The following is a 26,439-nucleotide window of genomic DNA, read 5'->3' on the forward strand; positions in this document are numbered from 1 at the left end:
CGGAAAAAGGCAGGAACCGCCCCCCCAACAATTCGCGCCCCGCCCCGCGCATGCGCAGTACCACGACGAGTCCCAGCGCGCGCCCTCCCCTCACGCTACCCGCCCCGCGCACGCGCGCTGCGCCCACCACCCCCCTCAGCCGCCGCAGCCGCCGCCGCTTCGCCCTCACCGCTCCCGTTCCTCTGTCGTGCCCCGGTTCCTCAGCGCTCTTTCCCCGGCGCGTCCCGGTACCGCGGCGTGCGGGGGGGGGCTGGGCGGGGTTGGGGAGGTTATGAAACGGAGGGGGGAGCAGCGCGCGTCGGGGTGGGCGGGGCTGCGCATGCGCGAGGAGGGGAGGGCCGCGCCAGGGTGCGGCGCATGCGCAGTGGCTCGGCGGGGGTTTGATATCAAAACAGCAGGGCCTGAATGAATTAATTAATTTAGTTAATGGGATTTCAGGGGATTGTAGTGGTCTGAACGTACAAATAAGTCGAGAGCCGCGTGGGATCGGCCGGCCCGCTCCGTGACGCCGTGCCCCGCCATGGGCCGCTCCTCCAAGGACAAACGCGACATTTACTACAGGCTGGCCAAGGAGGGCGGCTGGAGAGCGAGGAGCGCCTTCAAACTGCTGCAGCTGGAGCAGCGCTTCCAGCTCTTCCAGGGTACGGGCAACTGCGAGCACTGGGGGAACGGGTGTAACTGTGGTCCCAAGAGTCTGGGATCACTGGTGTAACTGGGGTCATTAGGAGCACTGGGGTAACTGGGAGCACTGGTGTAACTGGGGTCCCAGCGGTCTGGGAGAACTGGTGTAACGGAGCAGTGGTGTACCAGGTGTAACTGCGGTCCCAGTGGTCTGGGAGTACTGGGGTAACTGGGAGTACTGGGGGTCTCGGGGTAACTGGGTGCACTGGTCTAACTGGTGTAACTGTGGTCCCAAGGCTCTGGGAGTACTGGGGTAACTGGGAGTACTGGGGGTCTCGGGGGTAACTGGGTGCACTGGTGGATAACTGGTGTAAGTGAGGGTCCCGGGTGTAACTGGGGTAACTGGGGTCCCAGGAGTCTGGGAACACTGGAGTAACTGGTATAACTGGGGTCACTCGGGGCACTGGGGTAACTGGGATCACTGGTGTAACTAGGGTCTAAAGGGTCTGGGAGTACTGGTGTAACTGGGATCCCAGGGGTGTGGGATCACTGGTGTAACTGGGAGTACTAGTGGGTAACTGGTATAATTGGTGCCAGTGGTCTGGGGTCACTGGGATCACTGGTCTAACTGGTGTAACTGGGATCCCAGGGGTCCGCCGGGCCGTGGATCTCTGTGCTGCCCCCGGGAGCTGGAGCCAAGTGCTGAGTCGGCACCTCAGGTGGGACTGGGAGCACTGGGAGTGCCAGACTGGGTGGTCTGGGGGTGCTGGTTTGGGGGGTAATGGGCTGGGGAGGACTGGGAATCCCAGTTTGGGAGTGGGGGGTGGGGGCAGCTCAGGGAGGTTTCTTTGGGAGTTTGGGGGGGCACTGGGGGTTTGGGGGGGGTACTGAGGATTTGGGGGGCACTGGGGGAGCACTGGGGGTTTTGGGGGGATCATCTCACCCCTGACACCCCCCCCCAGGGGCTCCGAGGGGTCCCCAGCCCAGGTGGTGGCCGTGGATCTCCAGGCCATGGCACCGCTCCCAGGGGTGCTGCAGATCCAGGGGGACATCACCAAGGTGGATACCCCCCAAAACCCCCTCTGAGCCCCCCCAAAGCCCCTCTGCACCCCCAAAACCCCCTCAGCCCCCAAACCCCTCTGAGCCCTCCCAAAGACCCCCTGTGCCCTCCCCCAATCCAGGGAGACATCATCAATGTGGGGACCCCCCTAAAATCCCCACAGACCTTCCCTAAACCTGCAGCCCTTGGGGTACCCCCAAACCCCACATTTCCCCCCTGGGGACCCCCCGATCCCCATTTCTCTCCCTCCCCAGACCCCATTTCTCCCCATACCCCATTTCTCCCCAAACCCCAACCCCATTTCCCCCCCAGGCCTCCACAGCCCAGGAGATCCAGCGCCACTTCGAGGGGCACCCAGCTGACCTGGTGGTCTGTGACGGGGCCCCAGATGGTGAGTTTGGGGGGGCTGGAGCCTGGGGTGACACCTCAAACCCCCCAAACCCCCCTGACCCCCAAATTTCCCCACAGTGACAGGGCTGCATGACCTGGACGAGTACATCCAGGCCCAGCTGCTGCTGGCAGTAAGTGTTGGCTGCTTAAACCCCCCCAAATTCCCCCCACAACCTCCTGGGGACCCCCCCCCAAACCCATGAATCCCCCCAGACTCCCCCAGCTCCCCCTTTTTGAGGTCCCTTCTGTTCCAGGCACTGAACATCACCACGCACGTCTTGAAGAAAGGTGGCACCTTCGTGGCTAAGGTGAGCCACCCCAAAGTCAGGGGACCCCACCCCAAAATCAGGGGAGTCTGGGGCTCCTCCCCCACCCCAAAAAGGGGGTCCTGACCCCTCTGCCCCCCCAGATTTTCCGGGGAAAGGACGTGACCCTGCTCTACTCCCAACTGCGCCTCTTCTTCCCCGAGGTCACCTGCGCCAAACCCCGCAGCAGCCGCAACTCCAGCATCGGTCAGAGACCCCTCCCCAATTCCTGGGGACCCCCCTCAGCTTTGGGGAGACCCCTCTGAGTTTGGGGGACCCCCTCCAACCCCTTGTTTTTGCAGAGGCTTTCGTGGTGTGCCGTGGGTACAGCCCCCCCGAGGGCTTCGTGCCCTCCATGGACAACCCCCTGCTGGACCCCGACACGGGTGAGGGCACGGGGGGATTTGGGGTTCATGGGGGGCACTGCCAGGGGTCCGTGGGGATCACTGAAGGGTCCCTCATGGGATTTTGGGGGTCCCTGTGGGGATCTGGGAGTTCATGGGAACATTTTGGAGTTCATGGGGGGCACTGCCAGGGGTCCATGGAGGTCACTGTGGGGTCCCTGATGGAATTTTAGGGGTTCCTGGGAGGATTTTGGGGTTCATGGGGGCACTGCCAGGAGTCCGTGGGGGTCACTGTGGGGTCCCTGATGGGATCTTGGGGTTCCCTGGGGGGATTTGGGATTTCCTGGGAGGATTTTGGGGTTCCTGGGGAGCATGGGGGTGTCACTGTGGGGTCCCTGATGGGATTTTGGGGGGCACTGGGGTCCCCCAGGCCTGGCCCTGTCCCAGCTCTCGGGTCCCTCCCGGCTCATCGTGCCCTTCGTGGCCTGCGGGGACCTGAGCGCCTTCGACCCCGACCGCACCTATCCCCTGCAGGTACTGGGAGGACTGGGAGAACTGGGAGAGGGGCTGGGAGGGACTGGGATAGACTAGGAACAGCCCTGGGTATCCTGCAACAAACTGGGAGGGACTGGGAGAGCCCCTGCAGCCTGCTGGGATGGACTGGGAGGGCAGTGGGGTTCCTGTGGGATCCCCTAGTTACCTTTGGTGGGTTCAGGGAGAACTGGGCTGTGTACTGGGACGGCACTGGGCCATACTGGGACCCCTCTCCCTGCAGCTGGACCCAGCCCAGCCCTACACCTACGTGCCCCCCCCGGCCCCCCCCATCGCCCCCCCCTACGCCCGGGCCTGCCGCCTGCGCCGGGGGGGGACCCAGGGACCCCCGGGGGGGGACGGGGACGAGGAGCCCGAAACGGGGAGGGGGAACGGGACCCCCCTGAGTGTGCGAGGAGCTGAACAGGAGGGGATGAACGTGCAAGGAACCTCGTGGGAGGAACGGGAAGGAGCCACGTGCAAGGACGTGAGTGTGCAAGGATCCACCTTTGAAGGGGAAGGAGCCACGTGTGAGGAACAGGATGGACCCTGGTGGGGGATGAGTGTGCAAGGAGCTGCACAGGAGGGGATGAGTGTGCAAGGAGCCCTGTGCAAGGGGGAAGGAGCCGTGTGTGAGGAGCTGAGTCGGCTCCGTCTCCTGGACTGAAACTTTGTGGGTGTGCAAAGACCCCTGTGGGTGTGCAAGGCACAGCCCCCTGTGATGCAGCCCCCCCCCAGGACCCCCCCCCTTGCACGCACGTGTGACCCCCAATAAACCCCACAATCCTCGTGCTACCCAGGGGCTATGATGCATTTATTGCAACAAAAGGGGGGGGGGGGGGGGGTTTGGGGGGTCCCGGGTTGTTTGGGGGGACCCTGTGGGGTTTGTGAGAGGTCCTGGAAGTTGGGGAAGGGCCTGGGGGAGATCCTGGGGGATTTGGGGCACCCCTGGACTTTGGGGGTGCTGTGGGGGTTGGGGATGGTTTGGAGGAGCTTTGGAGTGGGATTTGGGAGGATCCCCTTGGGTGTGGGTGGGAATTTGGGGGAACCCCAGATGAACTAGGGGGTCCTGGAGGCATCTGGGGGCATCCTCCTGAGTTTGGGGGTCCCAGGAGGTTTGGGGGGTCCCCAGGTGAGTTGGAGGATCCTGGAGGGATTTGAGAGGATCCTCCAGACTTTGGGGGCCCCACGGGGTTTAGGGGGACCCTGGACGACTTGGGGGGCACCCCGGGGGAATTTGGGAGTTCCTGAGGAACCTCCTGAGGTTTTGGGGGTACCCAGAGGGATTTGAACAAATCCCCCAAGGCTGGAAGAGCCCCGAGGCGACTCCTGAACGTCGGGAGCTTCTTCGCAGCGGGGCCGGAGGGGCTCCCCGGAGCTCTGGGGGCGTCCCGGATTTCGGGGTTCAGTCCTTGCCGCGCGAGGCCTCGGCGTTGGCGCGCAGCACGGCGCCGGGGCTGGGGTAGGGCCGCTGCTGGAACAGGGGCCCCGCCGCCGTCGTGTCCGCGCCCGTCTTGGCCTCGTTCCGTTTGGGGAGCCCCGTGGACCACGTCCCCCTGCCGTGACACCGTCACGGGGGTCACCCGAAAACTCGGGGTACCCCAAACCCCACCCCCCCTCCAATCCACCCCTGCCGTACCGGGGCGCGTCCGAGTACGCGCTGGGGTCCATGGGGTCCAGCTCCTCGTCCTTGCGGCTGCCTGGGGGGGCACGGGGGGGTCAGAGCAGCTCGGGTTTGGGGCGCGGCAACACCTGGAGCACCCCAAAATCTCGGGGTACCCCACGTACCTTTCTTGCTCTTGGGGTACGGCGCCAGCTCCTCGCGCCGGTGGAAGCGGCGCTCGCGCGGCTCCTCCTTCTCGTGGCCCCTCTCGGGGGGCTCCTCGGGCTCTGGGGGGACACCCCAAGGTTTAGTGGGGGGCAAAGGGACCCCAAATTCCCTCTCAGCGTTTTTGGGAGCCCTGGCAGACTCACCTGGGTTCCCCTTGAGCCTCTTGGCGGGTTTGGTGATGACAGAGTTGGGGTCGTTGGGGGACAGCCACGACACCAGGTCGGTCTCCACGTTCCAGTAGTAGGGCAGGCCGCTGGGGGGAGGGGATGGGGGAGCCTGCAGACCCCACAGAGGGACCCCACAGACCCCATAGAGGGGCCTATGGAGCACACAGCCCCTATAGCGCCAGGGGAGGCCCTACAGCTGGTGGAGGAGGGGTCTCACCAGGTGGGGTCGATCACTTTGTACCAGGGCGGCATCAGCCCCTCGAGCCGCGAGGCCTCGTAATCCACGTGGGCATCGTCGTAGTCCTCGGCAATGATCTCCTCCTCGGGCTCTGGGCGGGGCCGTCAGAGCAAGAGCCACGCCCAGAGCCACACCCACTGACCAGTGCCACACCCACTGACCAGTGCCACACCCACTGACCAGTGCCACACCCATTGACCAGTGTCACACCCACTGACCAGTGCCACACCCACTGACCAGTGGCACACCCAGTGCCACACCCAGTGCCACACCCACTGACCAGTGTCACACCCACTGACCAGTGCCACACCCAGTGCCACACCCACTGACCAGTGCCACACCCACTGACCAGTGCCACACCCAGAGCCACACCCACTGACCAGTACCACACCCACTGACCAGTACCACTCCCAGTCACGCACTGACCAGTGCCACGCCCACAGCCCCTCCCCTGGCCCTACCCGTGCCTTGCTCCACCCTCAGTCTCGGGGGGGGGGGGGGGGGCCCTGTCACAGTCTGGCTCCACCCACTTCACTTTAACCCCGCCCACAGCCCCTAACCCCACCCCCACCCTGCCAATGTGCAGGGTCTGGGGACACCCAGGCCACACCCACACCCTGACCACACCCACTGCCCCACCCAGACCCCACCCACACTGACCACACCCACTGCCCCACCCATGCCACACCCTGACCACACCCACTGTCCCACCCAGACCCCACCCACACTGACCACACCCACTGCCCCACCCATGCCACACCCTGACCACACCCACTGCCCCAACCGGGCCGCACCCTGACCACACCTACTGCCCCACACAGACTACACCGACACCCTGACCACACCCACTACCACACCCACACATGGACCACACCCACTGCCCCACCTGGGCCACACCCACTGTCCCACACGGACCACACTCACACTCTGACCACACCCACTGGCCCACCCGGGCCACACCCACACGCTGGACACACCCACTGCCACACCCTGGCCACACCCTGACCACACCCACCACCCCACCCGGACCGCACCCACACCCTGACCACACCCACTGCCCATGACCACACCCACCGTCTCACCCTCCCAGGCCCCGCCCCCGTTCTCACCGGGCTCCACGTGCTTGAGCAGCCCCCGCTTGGCCAGGCGGGACTGGAGAGCCACGGGCAGCGGCATGGCCGGACTGGGAGCGCTCCGGGAACGCACTGGGAACACTGGGAATGCACCGGGGTCACACTGGGAACACACCGGGGTCACACTGGAATCATACTGGGATCATACTGGGATCATATTGGGATCATAGTGGGATCACACTGGGATTATACTGCGATCATACTGGGGTCTCACTGGGGTCACTGGGATCACTGGGATCGTTCCTGTCCCAGACTCCCCCAGAGCCCCCGGGGTGGTCCCAGAGCTCCCAACGCTCTGCAGAGCCCTCGGAGCACCGGGAGCTGCAGTGACACCAGTACAGACCCAGTAACACCAATATGGTCCCAGTAACACCAGTACAATCCCAGTAACACCAGTACAATCCGTTACCCCAGTTCAGTCCCAGTAACCCCAGTAAGGTCCCAGTACGGTCCCAGTTACCCCAGTTCAGTCCCAGTAACCCCAGTAAGGTCCCAGTACGGTCCCAGTTACCCCAGTTCAGTCCCAGTAACAGCAGTACGGTCCCAGTGACACCAGTACGGACCCAGTGACACCAGTACAGTCCCAGCGACACCAGCACAGACCCAATAACACCAGTACAGTCCCAGTGACACCAGTACAGACCCAGTAACACCAATATGGTCCCAGTAACACCAGTACGATCCCAGTGACACCAGTACAGACCCAGTGACACCAGTACGGTTCCAGTAACACCAGTATAATCCCAGTGACACCAGTACGGACCCAGTGACACCAGCACAGACCCAGTGACACCAGTATGGTCCCGGTGACACCAGTACAGACCCAGTAACTACAGTACAAACCCAGTAACACCAGTACAATGCCAGTTACCCCAGTTCGGTCCCAGTAAGGTCCCAGTTCGGTCCCAGTTGCCCCAGTAAGGTCCCAGTTCGGTCCCAGTTCCGCCAGTAAGACCCCAGTTCCCCCAGTTCGGTCCCGGTTACCCCAGTTCGGTCCCAGTTCCCCCAGTTCGGCCCCGGTTCCCCCCGGAAGCCGTCGCCGGCCCCGAGCCGCTCACGTGACCGCGCTGCTCCCTTGGCCCCGCCCCCGTTGCCCCGGTAACCTCCCTCCCGTCGCGCCGCCATTCCGCGCCGTTCACGTGACCCCGCCCCGACCAATCAGCCGAGAGGACGGCGCGGCGGTCAGCCAATCAGCGCGCTGTACCGCGGCAGGCGCGGCGCGTGGCCCCAGTGGGCGCCGCCATGTTGGGGGGGCCGCGGGCCCCACGGCTTTTTTGCAGGGTCGCCTTTAAAAACGGCGAGCACCGCGGGCGGCGGCGCCCGAAACGGGCGGCGGGCCCGGGCCGGTGCTCATGGCGGGGCTGCAGCCCGCAGTGCTCACACAGAGCCCATCCCGGGCCCCCCACACGTCACGGCACTCCGGCGACACCCGTGGCCAAACGGGGGCACCGCCCCTTTATTAAAGCTTCGCTCGTGGGGTCAGAGGTCACCGTGCAGAGGCCGGGGGTCCCTGAGGCGTCACGGGGGTCACAGTGCAAAGGTCACGCCCATGAGGGGGCAGAGGTCAAAGGTCAGCAGCAGGAGGTCACCAGGAGGTCCCTGAGGTTGAGGCCACCAAGAGAGGTCAAAGCCCCAGCAGAGGTTGGCACAAGAGGGCAGCAGGAGAGGCCACGGGGCACCCGGGGGTCACAGAGGGGGTCAGAGGTCACCCAGGGGTCACAGAGAGGTCACAGCCAGAGGTCAGTGGTCACCCAGAGGTCACCCCAAGGGTCAGAGATAATCCAGGGGTCACAGAGGTCACACCCAGGGGTCAGAGGTCACCGAGGGAAGGCGGGGGGGGGGGGGGGGGGGGGGGGGGTCAGGCCAGGCGGCAGCCGCGGGAACGGGGGCGGGGCCGGAGGGGCAGGGGCGGATTTGGGGGGGCCCCGGGGGGGCGGAGCTGTGGGGGGAGGGGAATGGGCTCCCCCAGGAACAGCCCCTCCCAGGAGGAGGAGGAGGAGGAGGAAGAGGAGGAGGAAGGCCAGCGGGGGCGGCCCCTCCCCCGCCGCACCCCCAAACCTGGGGGAGATCCCTTGGAGGGGGAGGGGCAGAGCCCGGATGGGGGAGGGGCAGCATGGGAGGGGACACAGGGAGGGGAGGGGACACAGGGGGTGGGGGGAGGGGCGATGGTGGGGGGCGGGGGGGGGAGGGGCGGGGGGTGACCCCGAGTTCCGGCATCGAGTGGCGATGGGGACCCCCCCTGCGGAACCGGGGCTGCGAGCCTGCGGGGGAGGGGCCCAGTTACCCCCAGTGCTCCCAGTGCCCCTCCCAGTGCTCCCAGTGCCCCCCCAGACTGCCCCAGTTACCCCCAGTGCTCCCAGTGCCCCTCCCAGTGCTCCCAGTGCCCCCCCAGACTGCCCCAGTTACCCCCAGTGCTCCCAGTGCCCCTCCCAGTGCTCCCAGTGCCCCCCCAGACTGCCCCAGTTACCCCCAGTGCTCCCAGTGCCCCTCCCAGTGCTCCCAGTGCCCCCCCAGACTGCCCCAGTTACCCCCAGTGCTCCCAGTGCCCCTCCCAGTGCTCCCAGTGCCCCCCCAGGCTGCCCCAGTTACCCCCAGTGCTCCCAGTGCCCCTCCCAGTGCTCCCAGTGCTCCCCAGACCGCCCCTAAAATCCTCCCAGGGCGCCCCAAAAATCCCCAGTCCCTCACAGTTCCCAAAACAGCCCCCTCAGCCCCTCCAACTCCTCCCAGTGCCCCCCAAGATTTCCCAAATGCCCCTCCCGGTGCCCCCCAGTCCCTCCCAGTGCCCCCCCCTCACCTGCCGGGGGTCCCCCGCCCCAGGAGCGCCTCTGGGGGGCGCTGCGGGGGGTGCGGGGGGGTCCCTGTGCACATTGGGGGGAGCAGAAGATTTGCCCCCCCCGGGGCAGGAAGGGCCGGCCCAGCAGGGGGCGCCCGCAGGGGGCGCAGCGGAAACAGCCGGGGAGGGGGTGCCAGTGCTGCCCCCTGTGGGTGACGTGGGGAGCCTGCAGCTCTGGGGACAGTGGGGACAGTGAGGGGACAATGGGGACAGTGAGGGGACAATGGGGACAATGGGGACAGTGGGGACAGTGTGGGGACAATGGGGACAGTGGGGACAGTGAGGGGACAGTGGGGACAGTGAGGGGACAGTGGGGACAGTGGGGACAGTGAGGGGACAATGGGGACAGTGAGGGGACAATGGGGACAATGGGGACAGTGGGGACAGTGTGGGGACAATGGGGACAGTGGGGACAGTGAGGGGACAGTGGGGACAGTGAGGGGACAATGGGAACAGTGGGGACAGTGAGGGGACAATGGGGACAGTGGGGACAGTGGGGGGACAATGGGGACAGTGAGGGACAGTGAGGGGACAATGGGGACAGTGAGGGGACAATGGGAACAGTGGGGACAGTGAGGGGACAATGGGGACAGTGAGGGGACAATGGGGACACTGGGGACAGTGAGGGGACAATGGGGACACTGGGGACAGTGTGTGGACAATGGGGACAGTGGGGGGACAATGGGGACAAGGGGGACAGTGGGTTACAATGGGGACAATGGGGACAATGGGGACAGTGAGGGGACAGTGGGGACAGTGAGGGGACAATGGGGACAGTGAGGGGACAATGGGGGTACCAGTGCTGCCCCCTGTGGGGGCTGCGGGGACCCTGCAGCTCTGGGGGGGGCCTGGGGGGGATTTGGGGGAGGGTGTGACCCCGAGTGGGGGCTGGGATCACTTTTGGACACCTTGGGGTCCCCCAACCCCCCCCCGGGTCCCCCGAGCCCCCCGGCGCTCACCGATGGGGTCCCCGCAGGTGTCACACAGGTGGGCGCGCCGGGCGCGGCAGGGGGGGCACAGGGGGGGCCCCGTCCCGGGCAGGTTTTGGGGTTCCAGGGGCCCCTCGCACTCGAGGCAGCGCAGGTGCCGCAGGTGCCAGCGGCGCCCCCCGGCCTCGGTCCAGCGCCCCCCGAAAATCAGCTGGGGGAACAAAGGGGGCTGGGGGGGTCAGCCAGCACCCAGAGAGCCCCTCGGACCCCATAACCACCCCATAACCACCACAGCACCCCATAACCACCTCAGCACCCCATAACCACCCCATAACCACACCATAACCACCCCATAACCACCACAGCACCCCATAACCACCCCTTAACCACCCCATAGCCACCCCATAACCACCACAGCACCCCATAACCACCCCATAACCAACCCATAACCACCACAGCACCCCATAACCACCTCAGCACCCCATAACCACCCCATAACCAACCCATAACCACCCCATAACCACCACAGCACCCCATAACCACCCCATAACCACCCCATAACCACCCCATAACCACCCCATAACCACCACAGCACCCCATAACCACCCCTTAACCACCCCATAGCCACCCCATAACCACCACAGCACCCCATAACCACCCCATAACTACCCCATAACCACCCCATAACCACCTCAGCACCCCATAACCAACCCATAACCAACCCATAACCACCCCATAGCCACCACAGCACCCCATAACCATCCCATAACCACCCCATAACCACCACAGCACCCCATAACCACCCCATAACCACCACAGCACCCCATAACCACCCCATTGCTGCTCCCAGCGCCCCATAACCACACCGAACACCCCATAACCACACGGAGCATCCCACAGCCACCCCAATAACCACCCCTAGCACCCCGTGACCGCCCCACTCCCACTCCCGGCACCCCATAACCACCCCATAACACCCCACCCCATAACCACCCCATAAGCACCCCCAGCCCCCTCTGCCCCGTCCCGTCCCGTCCCTCACCTCATCGCAGCCGGGGCAGCGGTGCCGCAGCGAGTCCCCGTGGTGCCGCCCGCACAGGAGGCGGCCCCGCGCCCCCCCGGGCCCCCCGGAGCAGAAGTAGAGCAGGTCCACGAGCGGCTGCTGGCACTGGTGGCACTGGAAGCACTGGGGGTGCCAGCACAGCCCCAGCCCCGCCCGCGCCGCGAACACGGCCAGGGCCCCGCCGCGCACCGCGCCCCCGCACTGCAGGGAAACGGGGCCGCGGTGGGGGGGTCGGGGGGGCGCCCCCGAATTTTGAGGGGAATCACCTCCCCCTCCCCCTCCCCCCCCCCCCCGCACACAACCTCTCACCTCGCTTTTGGGGTCCCTCAGCCTCAAAGTTTGGTCCCTTTCTCCTCCCTCACCCCCAATTTTTGCCTTCCCCTCCTTGTTTTCGGGAACCCCTTCCCTAAATATTCCGCCCCCCCCCCCCCCCACTCCCCTTTTTTTGGGGTCCCCCCTCATGCTGGCGCTGCCCATCCCCCACGTTTGGGATTTTTGGGGTCCTCACAGGATTTCTTTGGGATCCCACTTGAATTGGGGGGGGGGGGAGGTATTTTTAGCGTCCTCCTCTTCCCCCATCCCATTTTTGGGGTGTCCCCAAAATCCCCACTCTCGATTTTTGGGGTCCTCCCTCACTCTGGGACCTCCCCCCCCCCCCCCCCCCACTTTTGGGGTTTCCTACAGATTTTGGGATCCCTCACCCCAAAACTTTAAGCTCCCCTTTCATAATTTTGGGGCTCACCAACATATCCAGGCCTCCACTCCCTAATTTTGTGGTTCCCCACTCATTTTTGGGGTTCCCCACTCCTACTTTTGGAGTTTCTCCACCCATTTTGGGGTCTCCCATGAGTTTTCTTTGGGGTCCCCCATTTTTGCCATCCCTCCCCTCTATTATAAAGTTTCCCATCCCCGATTTTGGCATTGCCCCCAAAACCTCCTCTTTTTTTGGGGCTCCCCACTCATTTTTTTGGGGTTCTCTCCCATATTTTGGGTTTTCTGCCCCATTATTCCCAGCCCTCCCTGATCTTCTCCCTGCCCGTTTTTGGGGTGCCCGTTTTTAGGGGTACAAATTTTTGGAGGGTGCCCATTTTTGGGAGGTGCCTATTTTTTGGCATGCCCATTTTTTTTAAGGCGCCCATTTTTTGGGGGGGGGGTTCCCTTTTTTTGGGGGGTGCCCTTTTTTTAGAATTCCCTTTGTTTTTTTGGAGTTCCCATTTTTTGGCGTTCCCATTTTTTTGTGCCCATTTGTTTTTGGGGATTCCCATTTTTTTTGAGTTCCCATTTTTTTGGGGGGTGTTCCCATTTTTTTGGGGTGCCCATTTGTTTTCGGGGTTCCCAATTTTTGTGTCCAATTTTTTGGGGTTCCTATTTTTTTGTGCCCTTTTTTTGGGGTGCCCATTTGTTTTCGGGGTTCCCAATTTTTGTGTCAAATTTTTTGGGGTTCCTATTTTTTTGTGCCCTTTTTTTGGGGTGCCCATTTGTTTTCGGGGTTCCCAATTTTTGGAGTTCCCATTTTTCGGGGTTCCCATTTTTTTTGTGCTCATTTGTTTTCGGGGATTCCCATTTTTTTGGAGTTCACATTTTTTTGGGGGTGGGTTCCCATTTTTTGGGGGTGCCCATTTGTTTTTGGTGTTCCAAATTTTTGGAGTTCCCATTTTTTGAGGTTCCCATTTTTTGGTGCCCTTTTTTTGGGGTGCCCATTTGTTTTCGGGGTTCCCAATTTTTGGAGCTCCCATTTTTTGGGTTCCCATTTTTTTGTGCCCATTTGTTTTCGGGGATTCCCATTTTTTTGGAGTTCCCAATTTTTTGGGGGGGGTTTCCCATTTTTTTTGTGCCCATTTGTTTTTGGGGTTCCCAATTTGTTTTCGGGGTTCCCAATTTTTGGAGTTCCCATTTTTTGGGTTCCCATTTTTTTGGGGTGCCCATTTGTCTTCGGGGTTCCCAATTTTTTGAGTTCCCATTTTTTGGGTTCCCATTTTTTTTGTGCCCATTTGTTTTCAGGGATTCCCATTTTTTTGGAGTTCCCAATTTTTTTTGGGGGGGGGGGTCCCATTTTTTTGGGGTGCCCATTTGTTTTCGGGGTTCCCAATTTTTGGGGTTCCCATTTTTTTGTGCCCATTTGTTTTCAGGGATTCCCATTTTTTTGGAGTTCCCATTTGTCTTCGGGGTTCCCAATTTTTGGAGTTCCCATTTTTTCGGGGTTCCCATTTTTTGGAGCCGTTTTTTTGTGGTGCCCATTTGTTTTCGGGGTTCCCAATTTTTGGGGTTCCCCCATTTTTCGGGGTTCCCATTTTTTTTGGTGCTCATTTGTTTACAGGGTTCCCAATTTTTGTGTCCATTTTTTTGGGGTGCCCATTTGTCTTCGGGGTTCCCAATTTTTGGAGTTCCCATTTTTCGGGGTTCCCATTTTTTTTGTGCTCATTTGTTTTCGGGGATTCCCATTTTTTTGGAGTTCACATTTCTTTGGGGGTGGGTTCCCATTTTTCTGGGGTGCCCATTTGTTTTTGGTGTTCCCAATTTTTGGAGTTCCCATTTTTTGAGGTTCCCATTTTTTGGTGTCCATTTTTTTGGGGTGCCCATTTGTCTTCGGGGTTCCCAATTTTTGGAGCTCCCATTTTTCGGGGTTCCCATTTTTTTGTGCCCATTTGTTTTCAGGGATTCCCATTTTTTTGGAGTTCCCAATTTTTTGGGGGGGGTTTTCCCATTTTTTTGGGGTGCCCATTTGTTTTTGGGGTTCCCAACTTTTGGAGTTCCCAATTTGTTTTTGAGGTTCCCATTTTTTGTGTCCATTTTTTTGGGGTGCCCATTTGTCTTCGGGGTTCCCAATTTTTGGAGTTCCCCTTTTTTTGGTTCCCATTTTTTTTGTGCCCATTTGTTTTCGGGGATTCCCATTTTTTTGGGGGGTGGGTTCCCATTTTTTTGGAGTTCCCAAATTGTTTTCGGGGTTCCCAATTTTTGGAGTTCCCATTTTTTGGGGTTCCCGTTTTTTTTTTTTGTGCCCATTTGTTTTCAGGGATTCCCATTTTTTTGGAGTTCCCATTTTTTTTGGGGGGTGGGGTTCCCATCTTTTTGGGGTTCCCCTATTTTTGGGGTGCCCCACCTGCTGGCACACAGCCCCGGCACTGGTGAGGGGGAGGGGTCGGACGCTCCCTTGGCCCAAATTTTCGCGTTTCCGACGTTGGGCGAAAAGTTTCAATTCCCGACGTTCGACCTCGTCCAGGTCGTGACAAAACTGGGGCTGGGAAAGGGAGGGAGAGTCCAAAACCATCCCTAAAACCACAAAAACGCCCCCCAAAAAAACCCAAAACGACACAAAAACCACAAAAACGCCCCAAAAAACCCAAAATGACACAAAAAACACAAAAATGCCCCCAAAAAGACACAAAAAACACAAAAATGCCCCCAAAAACCCAAAACGACACAAAAAACACACAAAAAACCCCAAACTACCCAAAACCCCATGAAAACGCCCAGAAAAACCCCTACGAAAACCATCCAAAAAACAAAAAAAGCCCCAAAAAACCCAAAACCACCCAAAAAACACAAAAACGCCCAAAAAACCCCAAAACGACACAAAAAACACAAAAAACACCCCAAAAAACCCACAAAAACCATCCCAAAACCCACAAAAACTTGCAAAAAAACCCAAAACCACCCAAAAAACACAAAAACACCCCAAAAAAGCAAATCCACCCAAAAAACACAAAAACACCAAAAAAAAGCAAAACCACCCAAAAATCACAAAAATGCCCAAAAGAAAACCAAAAATCATCCCAAAAAACCGCAAAACCACGCAAAAAAACCCAAAACCACCCAAAACCCACAAAAACACCCCAAAAAACCCCACAAAAATCATCCCAAACAACACAAAAACGCCCACAAAACCCAAAACCATCCAAAAAAACCCAAAACGCCACGAGAACTACCCAAAAAACCCAAAACCACCCAAAAAAACCCACAGAGGAACCCAAATAAACCCAAAACCATCCAAATAAACACAAAATCACCCGCAAAGAAACAAAAACAGCCCAACCCCCCCAAAAAAAAAACCCAAAAACACCCAAAAAACACAAAAGCAACCAAAAAAACAAAACCACCCAAAAAAACCCACAAAATCACCTCAAAAATGCCCTAAAACAACCTAAAAGCTCCTAAAAAAATCCCCCATAATGCCCTAAAATTCTCCAAAATTCCCCCCAAATGTCCCAAATCCCCCCAAAATTCCCAAATCCCCCAAATCCTCCTCATATCCCCCTAAATACCATTTAAATCCCCCCAAATGCCCCCACATCACCCTAAATCCCCCCCAAACTCCCAAAAAATCCCAAAAATCCCCAATACCCCCGCATCCTCCCCAAATCCCCAAAATTCCCCAAAAAATCCCCTCAAATCCCCCCAAAATCCCCTGAAATGCCCCAAATCCCCCAACCGCCCCGAAATCCTCAAAAGTCCCCTCTAAATACCCCCTAAATGCCCCAATAAATGCCAATAACCCCACGATAAACCCCAATAAATCCCAAAACACTCCAATAACCGCAAAAAAAATTAAACCCCAATAAACCCCAGTGCCCCCAATGACCCCAATAAACCCCAATAAACCCCAGTGCCCCCAATGACCTCAGTGACCCAATGACCCCAATCCCCCCTGTGACCCCAATGACCTCAGTGACCCCAATCCCCCCAATGACCCCAATGACCCCAATCCCCCCAATGACCCCAATGACCACAATCTCCCCAGAGACCCCAATGCCCCAATGACCCAAATAACCCCAATGACCTCAGTGACCCCAGTGACACCGGTGACCCCAATGACCCCAATCCATCCCTTCAGTGACCCCAATCCCCCCTGTGACCCCAATGATCCCAATGCCCCCAATGACCTCAGTGACCCCAATGACCACAATCCCCCCAGAGACCCCAATCCCCCAATGCCCCCAATCCCCTCAATGCCCCCAATCCCCCCAATGACCCCAATGACCCCAATCCCCCCAATGACCCCAATCCCCCCAGTGACCCCAATCCCCCCAATGACCCCAATCCCCCCAATGACCCCAATCCCCCCAGTGACCCCAATCCCCCCAGTGACCCCAATCCCCCCAGTGACCCCAATCCCCCAGTGACCCCAGTGACCCCAATCCCCCCAGTGACCCCAATCCCCCCAGTGACCCCAAATCCCCCCAATGACCCCAATCCCCCCAGTGACCCCAATCCCTCCAGTGACCCCAATCCCCCCAGTGACCCCAATCCCCCCAGTGACCCCAATCCCCCCAGTGACCCCAAATCCCCCCAATGACCCCAATCCCCCCAATGACCCCAATCCCCCCAGTGACCCCAGTGACCCCAATCCCCCCAGTGACCCCAATCCCCCCAGTGACCCCAAATCCCCCCAATGACCCCAATCCCCCCAGTGACCCCAATCCCTCCAGTGACCCCAATCCCCCCAGTGACCCCAATCCCCCCAGTGACCCCAATCCCCCCAGTGACCCCAAATCCCCCCAATGACCCCAATCCCCCCAGTGACCCCAATCCCCCCAGTGACCCCAGTGACCCCAATCCCCCCAGTGACCCCCAGTCTCCGTGCCCACCTCCAGGTCGTGTGGGGGCAGCTGTCGCAGCAGCTCCCGCAGCCGCTGCCGCTCCCCGGGACTGCGGACACGGGGCACCAGAGAGGGGGGCAGGGCACGGAAATACTGACACACCTGGGGGGGAGGGGCAGGGCGTGGCCCGTGGGCGGGGCACAAGGTCATGTGTGGGGAGGGGCGGGGCTTAAGTGGGTGTGGCCGGGGAGGTGGGAGCTGATTGGGCAGGGCCTCGGCACAGGGCAGGTGAGGGAAATGGGGTGGGTCTGAAGCAGTGGGTGGGGCCTGGAGGGGGCGTGGCACAGGGGAGGGGTTGGGTGGGGGAGGGGCTTCACCAGACCAGGTGTGAGATTCGCACCTGGGGGAGGGGTGGGGAAATGGGGGAGGGGCCTGCTGGGACAGGTGGGAGTGGACACCTGAGGGTGGGGGCAGGGCTTGTTTGTATGGGCGTGGTCTGGGCAGGGGGAGTGGCTTGGTTTGGGTGGGAGTGGCCTGGGTGGGGTTGGGGTGCAGGGCGGGGTGTTGGGGGTCCAGGCTCTATGGGGGGTCCCGGGGGGGATCAGGGCTCTATGAGGGGCTCCTGGGGGGTGTCAAGGCTCTGGACAATTTAGGGGGACACGGATGGGGGGGAGTTCCAGGGGCTCGGAGGGGGTGGGGCAGTCTGGGGGTACCTGGTCAGGGCTGAGGCCGGGGGGGGCCCAGGCGAACTCCTCAGCTGAGCACCCCGAATCCTCAGAGCCGGGGGGGGGATGGAACTCGGGGAGCAACCGGGCCAGGACCCTCTGCAGGCTTGGGGGGACCCCCCCCACCACGTGCTCTCCCCGAGGGCACTTGCAGTGCAGGCAGATCTTCCTGGGGGGCAGGGGGGGATGGATGGGGGCACCCCAAAAACACCTCCCAGACCAGGGGGGTGATGGGGGCACCCCAAAAAAACACTTCCCAGACCGGGGGGGGGGGGGGGGGGGGGGCACGGAGGCACCCCAACATCTCCAGCGCAAGACCAAGGGGGTCACATGGAAACCCCAAAATCCCCCTCGCAGCCCAGGGGAACTCTGGGAATGAGGGACACCCCGAAATCCCCTCCCCCAAGAGCAAGGGGTGCCACGCACACCCCAAAATCCCGGTCCCTCACCTCCATGGGTGCTCCTGGAAGCCGGGACAGAGCTCCTGGCAGGCACGGCAGGGACAGCCCCGCTCGGGGTCCTCAGCCTGGGGGGCACCCAAGGGTCAGGGGGGCACCCCAAAAATGGCAATGCCGGGGTGGAACCCCAAAAACCCCCGGGGAGGACCCCAAAAATGGCGATGCTGCTGGGGAGCAACATCCCAAAAATGGGGTCTGAGGAGATGGGGTGGGGGGGGACACTAAAAGGGGTCAGAGGGTTCAGAGGTGGCACCCCAGAAATGGGGTCTGTGGGACTGGGTGGGGTGAGGGATGGGCAGGGTGCACCCCCCCGAAATGGGAGCAGAAAAAGGGGTTAGGGGGGTGGGGAACCCCCGCAAAATTGGGGGACTGAGGGAGACTCACCCCCACACCCCCCAAACCTACCGAGCCCTATGAGCCCCCAGCCCCTTTTGAGATCCCCTGAGCCACAGACCCCTCCCAAATCCCCAGGGACCCCCACCCCCACATCGGCCCCACAGCCCACTCCTATCCCAGACACCCCAAAATCCCCGAGCCCCCCAAAACTCCCTGAACCCCCAAACCCCCTGAATTCCCCCTAAACCCACCGGGACCCCTGAACTTACAAAACCCCCAAATCCCCCAAAGCTAGCAAGACCCTCTAGACTCCCCCAAAATCCCAGAGCCCCCCAAATCCCCTCAAGGCTCCCAAACCCCCCAAAGCTCCTCAAAGCCCCCCCACCCCCCGGCCCTCTAGAGCCTCCCAAAGCCCCCGGGTCCCCCAAAGGCACTCAAGGCTCCCAGACCCCCAAAACCCCCCGAAGCTCTCAAGGCCACCCCAAAGCCCCTCAGACTTCCCCAGATTCCCCCTAGATCCCCCCAAAGTTCCCGGGCCCCTGAGACCCCCTCAGATCCCTCCAGATCCCCCCCCCAAAGCTCCCCGGGCCCCCCACATTTCCCCCAGACCCCCCCAAAAGTCTCTCAGAGTTTCCCGGGCCCCTCAGACCTCCTCAGAGCCCCCCAAAAATCCCCGGGTCCCTCAGCTCAGACCCCCCAGATACTCCCAAAGCCCCTCAGAACCCCCCAGAACCCCCCAAAGCCCCTCAGACCCCCCAGAACCCCCCAAAGCGTCTCAAATCCCCCAGACCTCCCCCAGAGCCCCTCAGACCCCCCAGAACCCCTCAAAGCCCCTCAGACCCCCCAGGTTCTCCCCATCCCCTCACATCTCGCTGCGATCGCCGCCGCCGGGACCCCCGGGTGAACATGGCGGGCGAAAGCCACGCCCCTCGCCCACACGAGGCCACGCCCTTACATGTAGACCACGCCCCTTTACCTGGGCATGACCACGCCCCTTCATGGAGACTACGCCCTTATCCACAGGAGACCACGCCCCTTCATGGAGACCACGCCCCCGTCCACTCACGACCACGCCCATTCCCACGGACCACGCCCGTTTCGTGCAGACCACGCCCCCGGGTTCATTCCCCGCCGCTCCGCGCCCTAATTTGTCTTCTCTAATGAGCGGAGCAGGCAATGGTCGCTGTGCACTTGCTGCAGAAGCACATCAGCCTCAAAACGCACAAAAGTCGCAGACGTTCAAGTCCACGCCAAGGTTTGGTGTCAGAAGCTGCTCGCGGAGGCGCCGGCGCGGCTCGTTAGCGCAGAAACACATTAATTACAGGGTGATTTATGCAGGTGCTTTAATTGAAGGGCTCTGGGAATCAGGGGGACAAACCCAAATCTGACTCTGACATGGATTCGAGATGAACATGTTTTTATACCCTTTTCGTTATATAACCAGATGTTAATTATTAAACCCATCTTGTTCTATTGCATACATTGATCTTATCCAAGCGTGAATTCTTGGAATTTTCATCAGGTGCCCCAAACACCTTTTCTCAAGATTCTCATTACAATTAAACAATAACTACATTCAGCTTCCAAACAATCCTATCATTTACCAAACGATGATTATGCAGGTGCAGTTTCACCTGATCTAATTAGTTCCCAGGGCCCAGTTCCCTTTCCCAGCCCTACCAGCACAAACCTTTCTTTCCATCCCTGGATCTACAACTCCCAGGATTTTAGAAATATTGTAACCGTACGCTATCATGCTGACATGGCTGTCTCTTCTCTTCTCTTCTCTTCTCTTCTCTTCTCTTCTCTTCTCTTCTCTTCTCTCCTCTCCTCTCCTCTCCTCTCCTCTCCTCTCGGTGATGGTGGCGAGAGAGCAGCGACAAAGGCAAAAAAGCGAAAAAAAAAAAAGCAAAAAAGCAAATGGAGAAAGGACCAGCTCTCCCTGATCCTTGTTCTCATATAAAAACTTCCCAAAAGGCTGAGACACAAACTTTAACCATTACTCTTTAAGCTGTAAGAATTCTATTTTTCAGCACGACAGGTCATATATAAACCATACTTGTGGTTGTTCTATCTGAAAAACAAGGGGTTTATTTTGTTTAAAGTGTGTTCTTGCAGCACCCAGGGAAACACCGCTATCCAGGATTGTGATTTTCAACCTCCACTAGAACCTGCACTTCCACTCTGAAAACCCAGCACGTAGAACTTGTTCTATTCCATGAGTTATTTGAAAATGGAAGCGTACACCTCTGCTTTATGTGAGAGTGGTTTAAGGTGCCTCGGTCCATCCAGAGGTTTCTAAATCCTGATTTCTCTCGGAAAAATTCAGAGATTTTTGATTTACAGATTCCAACAACGCCCCTCACCTGCGCGGGACCACGCCCCTTCTTTGGAGACCACGCCCCTTTTATGGAGACCACACCCCTTTTCATGGAGACCACACCCCTTTTTATCGACACCACGCCCCTTATATAGAGACCATGTATTTTGCACGGAGACCACACCCCTTACATTGAGAGCACGCCCCTTTTAATGGAGACCACGCCCCCTTTCCATACAGACCACGCCCCCTTTCATGGAGACCACACACCCTTTTCCATGCAGACCACACCTTCATCCACAAGAGGCCACGCCCCTTCATAGAGACCACCTCCCTTACCCACATTGGCCACACCCATCCCACAACAGGCCACGCCTCCACGCCCCATCCAGTCTCACAAGGCCACACCCCGGAAGTCCCACCTTGTGTTGCCTGGCAACCGACAAAGCCCCGCCCCCTCCAGCAGTGCTGACCACGCCCACCCCACGGCCACGCCCCTCGGTCAAAGCCAGGGGGTCTCGGGGGGATTTTGGGGGGCTCAGAGAGTTTTGGGGAGCTCAGGGAATCAGGGTGGTTTGGGGGTCTTGGGGGTTTTTGAGGGTTCAGGGGGGGTTTGGGGGTCTCAGAGTGTCGGAGGACTCAGAGGGTTTGGGGAATTTTGGGGGGGCTCAGGGAGTTTGGGGGTTCGGGGGGCTCAGGGAGTTGAGAGGTTTTGGGGGTTCAGGGGGGTTTGGGGAGCTCGGGGGATTTGGGGGGGTCAGGGGGTTCAGAGGTTTTGGAGGGCTCGAGGGGTTTTGGAGGGTTTTGGGGGCTCAGGGAATTGAGGGTTTTGGTGGTCTCGCGTGGTTTTGGGGAACTTTGGGGGTGCTCAGGGAGTTTGGGGGTTCCGGGGCATCAGGGAGTTGAGAGGTTTTGGGGGTCTCAGGGATTTTGGGGGATTTTAGGGTGAGTTAGGGAATCAGGGCTGTTTTGGGGGGCTCGGGGCTTTTTGGGGTTTCAGAGGGGTTTTGGGGGGGCTCAGGGAGTTTGGGGGTTCAGGGGGCTCAGAGGCTTTGGGGGGACTCGGAGGGTTTTGGGGGCCTCAGGGAACCAGGGAGGTTTTAGGGGGGCTCGGGGGGCTCAGGCATTTTTTGGGGTTCAGAGGCCTTGGGGAGCTCAAAGGGTTTGGGGTGGGGGGGCTCAGGGAATCAGGGCAGTTTTGGGGGCTCGGGGGTTTTGGGGGTTTCAGAGGGGTCTGGGGGGGCTCAGGGGACTCAGGGGATTTTGGGGGTTTCTGGGGTGGCGTTGGGGGACTTTGGGGGGCTCAGAGACTTTGGGGTTGGGGAGTTTTGGGGGGCTCAGAGGCTTCGGGGGCACTCGGAGGGTTCTGGGAAGTTTTGGGGGGGCTCGGGGAAACAGGGCGGATTTGGGGGTCCAGGAGGTTTGGGGAACTTTGGGGGGGCTCAGGGAGTTCGGAGGCTTTGGGGGGCTCAGGACTCTCGGGATTTTTGGGGTTTTTTGGGGGGTTCAGAAGCTTTGGAAGGCTGGGAGGTTTTGGGGGGCTCGGGGTTTATTTGGGGGGAGTTCGGGGAATTTTGGGGGCGTTCAGGAGAATTTAGGGAGGATTTGGAGTGTGGGCGTGGCCGGGGGCGGAGCTTCAGGGCTACAAGCCCCACTCCTTTTTCTTATCGGGGTTTTTTTGGGGGGGTGCCCGATTTTTGGGGGGCCCCCACCAGTTCTCGTTGTTCGTCCTCAGTGTGGGACAACAGGTGAGGGGGGCGGGGGGCGCGCGGGGTTTTTGGGGGGCTGGGAGGGGGTGGGGACCCCCGAGTGGGGCCGGGGGGGGGTCCTGGGGGTGTCCCGGCTCCTCTGGGGAGGATTTTGGGGGACTGGAGCCCCCCAAATTTAGGGAGGAGGCGTCTGAGGGGATCCCGGGGTGCATTTGGGGGAATTTTGGGGGGTCCTGGACCCTCCCCTTGAGACCCCCCAGGAATTTTGGGGGGGGGGGGGGGGTCCCAGCTCCCCCCTCGAACCCCCAGAACTGTTGTGGAGGGGGAGCTCAGCACCCCAAAATCCCCCCAGAACCCTCCGAAAAACTCCCCCAAAAATCTCTGGATTGGGAAAAAAAAGGGGAAATTGGAGGGGGGGAGGTCCTGCACCCCCAAAATCCCCTCAGAACCCCCCCCCCCAAAAAAAATCCCCCCGGGCCCCCCCAAAATCTCTGGGCCCCCAAATATCGTAGGGGGGTGGGGGACAGAGCGACTGGGGAGGGTCCTGCACCCCCAAACTGCCCCTCTGGGTCCCGTTTGGGGGAATTTTTGGGGATTTGGGAGGATTTGGGGGGGGTGGGGGGGTTCTGGATCCTCCCCTTGAGATCCCCCAGGAATTTGGGGGGTCCCAGCCCCCCTCAAACTCCCCCCTCGAACCCCCAGAACTGCTGGGGAGGGGGAGCTCAGCACCCCAAAATCCCCCAAAATCCTCCCAAAATCGCTGAAATGGGGAGAAAAGGGGAATTGGGGGAGGGGGGGGGGGGGCTTCCTGCACCCCCAAAATCCCCTCAGAACCCCCCCAAAAATCCCCCGAACCCCCCAAATATCCTGGGGGAGGGGGAGGGGGTGGGGGGGGTTCTGCACCCCCCAAACTGCCCCCCCCCAGAAACCCCCAAATCCCTGCCGGGTCCCGTTTGGGGCGATTTGGGGGAGTTTTGGGGGGTTTGGGGGGGAGGGGGGGGGGGGTTGGGTCACCCCAAATTCTCTGCCCTGCCCGGGGTCACGTGACCCGGCCGGGTCCAGGTGTCGGGAGCTGATAAGGGGGGGGGGGGGGGAGGGGCCGCACCCATCCCAAAAAAAAAAAAAAAAAAAAAAAAAGGCCCCGAAATCGGGGCGGAGGCCTCTGGGTGGGGGAGGGGCAGTTTGGGTGGGGGTCCTGGAGCCGGGACCCCCCAAAAATCCCGCAAGAGATCCCAAAACCTCCCCAAAAAGGGGCTCAGGGGTGGGGGAGGGGGTACCCTTTTCTTGGCCCCTCCCCCCCCCCCCCCGGTTGTTTTGGGGGTCCCCAGAGCCCCTCCCCCACCCCCCTTTTTACCCTTCTCAAGGCTTGGGGGGGATTTGGGGGGATTTGGGGGATTTTCTGGGATTTTTTGGACTTTTTTAAAATTATTTTCTAGGGAATTTTGGGGGATTTTGGGGGGACTTTTTGGGATTTGGGGGGGATCTTTTGGATTTTTCTGGAGGACTTTTGGGATTTGGGTGAATTTGGGGAATTTTCTGGGGGATTTTTGGGAGTTGTTAGAGGTTTGTTGGGATTTTGGGGGGATTTCTTGGGATTTAGGGGGGGTTTGCGAGGATTTTTGGGATTTTGGGGGGATTTTCTGGAGGATTTGGGGGATTTTTCGGGATTTTCTGGGGCATTTTTGGGGAGATTTTGGGATGATTTTTGGGGGGAGATTGGGGGAGATTTGGGGGAATTTTGGCGGGAATTTGGGGGAAATTTTGGGGGATTTTTGGGGAGATTTTGGGGAGATTTGGAGGGATTTGGGGGGAATTCTGGGGGAAATTTGGAGATTTTTGGGGATTTGAGGGGATTTTGTGGAGATTTGTGGGGGCTTTGGGGAGATTTTGGGGGGATTTGAGGGGATTATTTTGGGATTTTCGGGGATTTTTGGGGAGATTTGAGGAGGATATTTTGGGGGATATTTTGGGGGATATTTTGGGGATTTGGGGGGATTTGAGGGGATTTTTTTGGGATTTTTGGGGATTTGTGGGGGATTTTGGAGGATTTTGTGGGGGATTTTTTTTGGGATATTTGGGGATTTTTTGGGGAGATTTGTGGGGGTTTTGGGGAGATTTTTTGGGGATTTGAGGGGATTTTTTTGGGATTTTTAGGGATTTTTGGGGAGATTTGAGGGGGATTTGGGGGGATTTTTGGGGGGATATTTTGGGGGATATTTTGGGGATTTGGGGGGATTTGGGGGGATTTTGGGGGGATTTTTTTTGGGGGGGGGATTTTTGGGGAGATTTTTGGGGGAATTGGGGGGGATTTTTTGGGGGATATTTTGGGGATTTGGGCGGGATTCTTTGGGGGATATTTTGGGGATTTGGGGGGATTTGAGGTGATTTTCTGGGGATTATTGGGGAGATTTGAGGCGGATTTCGGTGGGATTTTTTGGAGGCTATTTTGGGGATTTGGGGGGGATTTGTGGGGGATTTTTTTTGGGATTTTTGGGGATTTTTTGGGGAGATTTGTGGGGGTTTTGGGAAGATTTTTTTGGGATTTGAGGGGATTTTTTTGGGATTTTTAGGGATTTTTGGGGAGATTTGAGGGGGATTTGGGGGGATTTTTTGGGGGATATTTTGGGGGATATTTTGGGGATTTGGGGGGATTTTGGGGGGATTTTTTTTGGGGGGGGGGATTTTTGGGGAGATTTTTGGGGGAATTGGGGGGGATTTTTTGGGAGATATTTTGGGGATTTGGGGGATTTGAGGAGATTTTTTGGGGATTCTTGGGGAGATTTGAGGCGGATTTGGGGGGGGGATTTTTTGGAGGATATTTTGGGGATTTGGGGGGGATTTGAGGGGATTTTGTGGGGGATTTTTTTGGGATATTTGGGGATTTTTGGGATATGGAGGTATTTGGGGGGATTTTGGGGGATTTTGGGGGGATTTTGGGGGGATTTGAGGGGATTTTTTTTTGAGATTTTTGGGGCGATTTGAGGGGGATTTGTGGGGGATTTTTTTTGGGATATTTGGGGATTTTTTGGGGAGATTTGTGGGGGTTTTGGGAAGATTTTTTTGGGATTTGAGGGGATTTTTTTGGGATTTTTAGGGATTTTTGGGGAGATTTGAGGGGGATTTGGGGGGATTTTTTGGGGGATATTTTGGGGGATATTTTGGGGATTTGGGGGGATTTTGGGGGGATTTTTTTTTTGGGGGGGGATTTTTGGGGAGATTTTTGGGGGAATTGGGGGGGATTTTTTGGGGGATATTTTGGGGATTTGGGGGGGATTTGAGGGGATTTTGTGGGGGATTTTGTGGGGGATTTTTTTGGGATATTTGGGGATTTTTGGGGGGATTCTGGAGGGGATTTTGGGGGGATTTCGGGTTTGTTTTTTTTTTTTTTTTTTTTTTTTTTTGGATCTGTTCGCAGCCTGAGGAGCACGGGGGTGTTGTTGGGGGTCCCGGGGTGTTTTGGGGTCCCTGACCCCCCGGACCCCCTGTCCCCCCAGCCCCCCCATGGCCGCTCTCCTGCGCTGTCCCGTCCTGGCCCGGAGCCCGCGGCTGCTGCGAGCCCTGGGCACGGCCCCGCCCCGCCCCCACCCCGGTACGGCCGGGACCCCAAAATTCGGGAGGGACCCCAAAATGCGGGGGGAGGGAACCCAAAGTCAGGGGGCGACCCCAAAATCCGCGGGGAAACTCAAAACCGATGGGGAGGGGGAGGGGGGGGGGGGGGGAACACGCCAAAATCCGGGGTGGGGAACCCAAACTCAGGAGGGAACCCAAAACCAAGGGGGGGACCCCAAAATCGGGAGGGGGGACACCCAAAATTGGGGGAGGGACCCCCAAAATCGGGGATGGACCCCAAAATCTGGGGGGGAAACCCAAAATCGGGAAGGGGAACCCAAAATCCGGGGAGGGACCCCC

General features: G+C 59.3%; 3 protein-coding genes across 7 annotated transcripts; 1 reads left to right on the top strand and 2 right to left on the bottom strand.

Moving 5' to 3' along the window:
- Positions 1-124: 124 nt before the first annotated feature.
- Positions 125-4,036, top strand: FTSJ1 (FtsJ RNA 2'-O-methyltransferase 1). The gene is made up of 11 exons (XM_062512131.1): positions 125-227; positions 439-641; positions 1,271-1,340; positions 1,584-1,680; positions 1,994-2,072; positions 2,150-2,202; positions 2,326-2,379; positions 2,481-2,583; positions 2,679-2,762; positions 3,151-3,254; positions 3,496-4,036. Exons 2-11 carry the CDS (start codon positions 521-523, stop codon positions 3,916-3,918), a joined length of 1,188 nt encoding a protein of 395 aa, XP_062368115.1. The 5' UTR covers positions 125-227; positions 439-520; the 3' UTR covers positions 3,919-4,036.
- An 11-nt stretch (positions 4,037-4,047) lies between these two features.
- Positions 4,048-7,673, bottom strand: PQBP1 (polyglutamine binding protein 1). 5 transcript variants are annotated; one of them, XM_062512142.1, is made up of 7 exons: positions 7,492-7,665; positions 6,597-6,723; positions 5,467-5,578; positions 5,226-5,335; positions 5,040-5,141; positions 4,891-4,951; positions 4,048-4,807 (listed from the first exon to the last, which is right to left on the bottom strand). In XM_062512142.1, the coding sequence occupies exons 2-7, from the start codon at positions 6,661-6,663 to the stop codon at positions 4,657-4,659; spliced, it is 603 nt and encodes a 200-aa protein (XP_062368126.1). In that variant the 5' UTR covers positions 6,664-6,723; positions 7,492-7,665; the 3' UTR covers positions 4,048-4,656. The 5 variants fall into 5 exon arrangements, with proteins under 5 accessions (XP_062368126.1, XP_062368124.1, XP_062368125.1 ...); XM_062512140.1 differs by having other exon boundaries at positions 5,040-5,335; positions 7,605-7,673; XM_062512141.1 differs by having other exon boundaries at positions 5,040-5,335; positions 6,597-6,701; positions 7,492-7,672.
- Positions 7,674-8,437: 764 nt separating this feature from the next.
- Positions 8,438-19,409, bottom strand: PRICKLE3 (prickle planar cell polarity protein 3). The gene is made up of 9 exons (XM_062512001.1): positions 19,368-19,409; positions 18,157-18,233; positions 17,696-17,876; positions 17,031-17,144; positions 14,546-14,683; positions 11,425-11,646; positions 10,413-10,593; positions 9,415-9,627; positions 8,438-8,559 (listed from the first exon to the last, which is right to left on the bottom strand). The coding sequence occupies exons 1-9, from the start codon at positions 19,407-19,409 to the stop codon at positions 8,438-8,440; spliced, it is 1,290 nt and encodes a 429-aa protein (XP_062367985.1).
- Between the last annotated feature and the right edge of the window lie 7,030 nt (positions 19,410-26,439).

Source organism: Cinclus cinclus, chromosome 33 (genome assembly GCF_963662255.1).
Source record: "Cinclus cinclus chromosome 33, bCinCin1.1, whole genome shotgun sequence".
Classification (NCBI taxonomy): Eukaryota; Metazoa; Chordata; class Aves; order Passeriformes; family Cinclidae; genus Cinclus; species Cinclus cinclus.